Below are 2,389 nucleotides of genomic sequence, written 5' to 3'. Positions count from 1 at the left end.
GGCACTGAGTTTGAAGGTATTCCTTGAAATACATCCACAGGTACACCTCCAATTGACTCAAATTATGTAAATGAGCCTTTCAGAAGTTTCTAAAGCCATGAAATCATTTTCTGGAATTTTCCAAGCTGTTTAAAGGCACAGTCAACTTAGTGTATGTAAACTTCTGACCCACTGGAATTGTGATAAAGTGAATTATAAGTGAAATAATCCGTCTGTAAATAATTTTTGAAAAAGTGACTTGTGTCATGCACAAAGTAGATGTCCTAACTGACTTGCCAAAACAAAATTTTGTTAATTAACAAGAAATTTGTGATGTGGTTGAAAAACAATTTTTAATGACTCCAACCTTAGTGTATGTAAACTTCCGACTTCAACTGTAGATCCACATTACAGACAGCCAGGTCCCTCACACACACACACGCACGCACGCACGCACGCACACACACACACACACACACACACACACACACACACACACACACACACACACACACACACACACACACACACACACACACACACACACACACACACACACACACACACACACACACACACACTCACCCTGGGTCAACAGCAGCATCTCACAACATGGGTTCATGGCATGTCTCCCTCATGCTTTATGGATGAACATATTGCTTGTATAGTTCTCCTTCTTCATCTCCCTTTCTGCTGTAGATGTCAGTAACCAGGTTAATGCCGGTCGGGTGTCTCCCCCACATCCTGTACATATGGTTTTCACATATGTAGCTACGCTACCAGGCTTGTGTTTGCATTACACTGCTACTGGGCCTGGGCAGGGAGGCAGGTCAGGCAGGTCAGGACTAACATGGAAATGAACCAATGGTTTTCTGATTCCGCTTTTGTTCAAAAGTTATTCAGTCTTTGAGCTGTGCTCCTTGCCCATACAGCACCATACAGAACCATAAAGCACTATACAGAACCATACAGAACCATACAGCACCATACAGAACCATACAGCACTATACAGAACCATACAGAACCATAGAGCATCATAGAGCACCATACAGCACCATACAGCACCATACAGAACCATACAGCACCATATAGCACCATACAGAACCATACAGCACTATACAGAACCATACAGCATCATAGAGCACCATACAGCACCATACAGAAGCATAGAGCACCATACAGCAACATACAGAACCATACAGAAGCATACAGCACCATACAGAAGCATACAGAAGCATACAGCACCATACAGAACCATACAGAAGCATACAGCACCATACAGAAGCATACAGCACCATACAGAACCATACAGAAGCATACAGCACCATACAGCACCATACAGAACCATACAGCACCATACAGAAGCATACAGCACCATACAGCAACATACAGAACCATACAGCACCATACAGCACCATACAGAAGCATACAGCACCATACAGAACCATACAGAAGCATACAGCACTGCTGGCGCTGCTCTATGGGCTTGGCTAACCCTGACTAACCTCTTGTTTTAGAGACCATGAATCAGGGGTTGTGTTGAACTTATTTCACCTTTGTTCTGTTGTGTTTGGCCACTTGCTACCGCCTCACTGTTACACCCCTCGCCCCTACTCCCAGGGGACCCTAATGACAGACCCTGAGACAACCCCCTGAGGGGGTGCGGTAAGCTTTCATTGTGGGGTGCTCTTTGGACCTGTCACTGTGTGAATAGATACATGGCTGTAGAGAGGAGGGGCCCAACAGATGATAGAACCATCAGCTTTCATGTTACCACAGAGACCAGTGACATCACAGAACCATCTCTCTCTCACGCCACCGCCAGTCACCAGGATCCTTCCAGAGATTTACAGTCACCTTTATTTGGCAAGCGGTAACTGGTGCTAAGACGAGATGTGTAGGTATGTCACAGAGGGTCGTCACAGAGGGTCGTCGTGCTGAACACATCCCTAAAATGAGACATTCAAATGTTATTACATTATGGTAATATGGGTTTTCAATCAGAAGTGGATTCAAACTTTAACTGATGTCAAACTCCAACGTTAGAAAAAAAATACAACAAACCGTGTTAACTTCTGCATGGCTTGATGCTGACCTTTTTTTTACAAGGAGCATGTTTTGAAAAATGTAGGCACACAAAATATTTCAGGTATTAAAGCTAGAATCCTTTTATTTTTCTCGTCTCACTGGTGCTCCTAAATGAAAACTCCAGGTCGCACAGCAAAATATTTAGGCACATATATGAGTAAGATGGTTGCACTGTAGAGTCCTGTTTTGGTATTTTAAATGGGATGGCATGTTAAATCCGATCTTATCCGTAGTGAACCCATGTGAAATGCTGTACAACCCTATTTATGAGTTTTCCATAGACTAAAGTCATATCAAATCAAATCAAATCAAATCAAATCAA

The 2,389-nt window shown here is 43.1% G+C and overlaps 1 protein-coding gene across 1 annotated transcript in view; it reads left to right on the top strand.

Moving 5' to 3' along the window:
• The first annotated feature begins 2,220 nt into the window (after nucleotides 1–2,220).
• LOC118374386 (plexin-A2-like) overlaps nucleotides 2,221–2,389 on the top strand; it is a 321,358-nt gene continuing 321,189 nt past the window's right edge. Inside the window, exon 1 of the mRNA XM_052484209.1 lies at nucleotides 2,221–2,232. Within this exon, the coding sequence (XP_052340169.1) occupies nucleotides 2,221–2,232 (12 nt within the window). The remainder of the gene's footprint in view (nucleotides 2,233–2,389) is intronic.

This window comes from Oncorhynchus keta, chromosome 28 (genome assembly GCF_023373465.1).
Source record: "Oncorhynchus keta strain PuntledgeMale-10-30-2019 chromosome 28, Oket_V2, whole genome shotgun sequence".
NCBI lineage: Eukaryota > Metazoa > Chordata > Actinopteri > Salmoniformes > Salmonidae > Oncorhynchus > Oncorhynchus keta.
The sequence above is the reverse complement of the archived record's forward strand: the minus strand, read 5'-3'. Positions and strand labels throughout refer to the sequence as shown.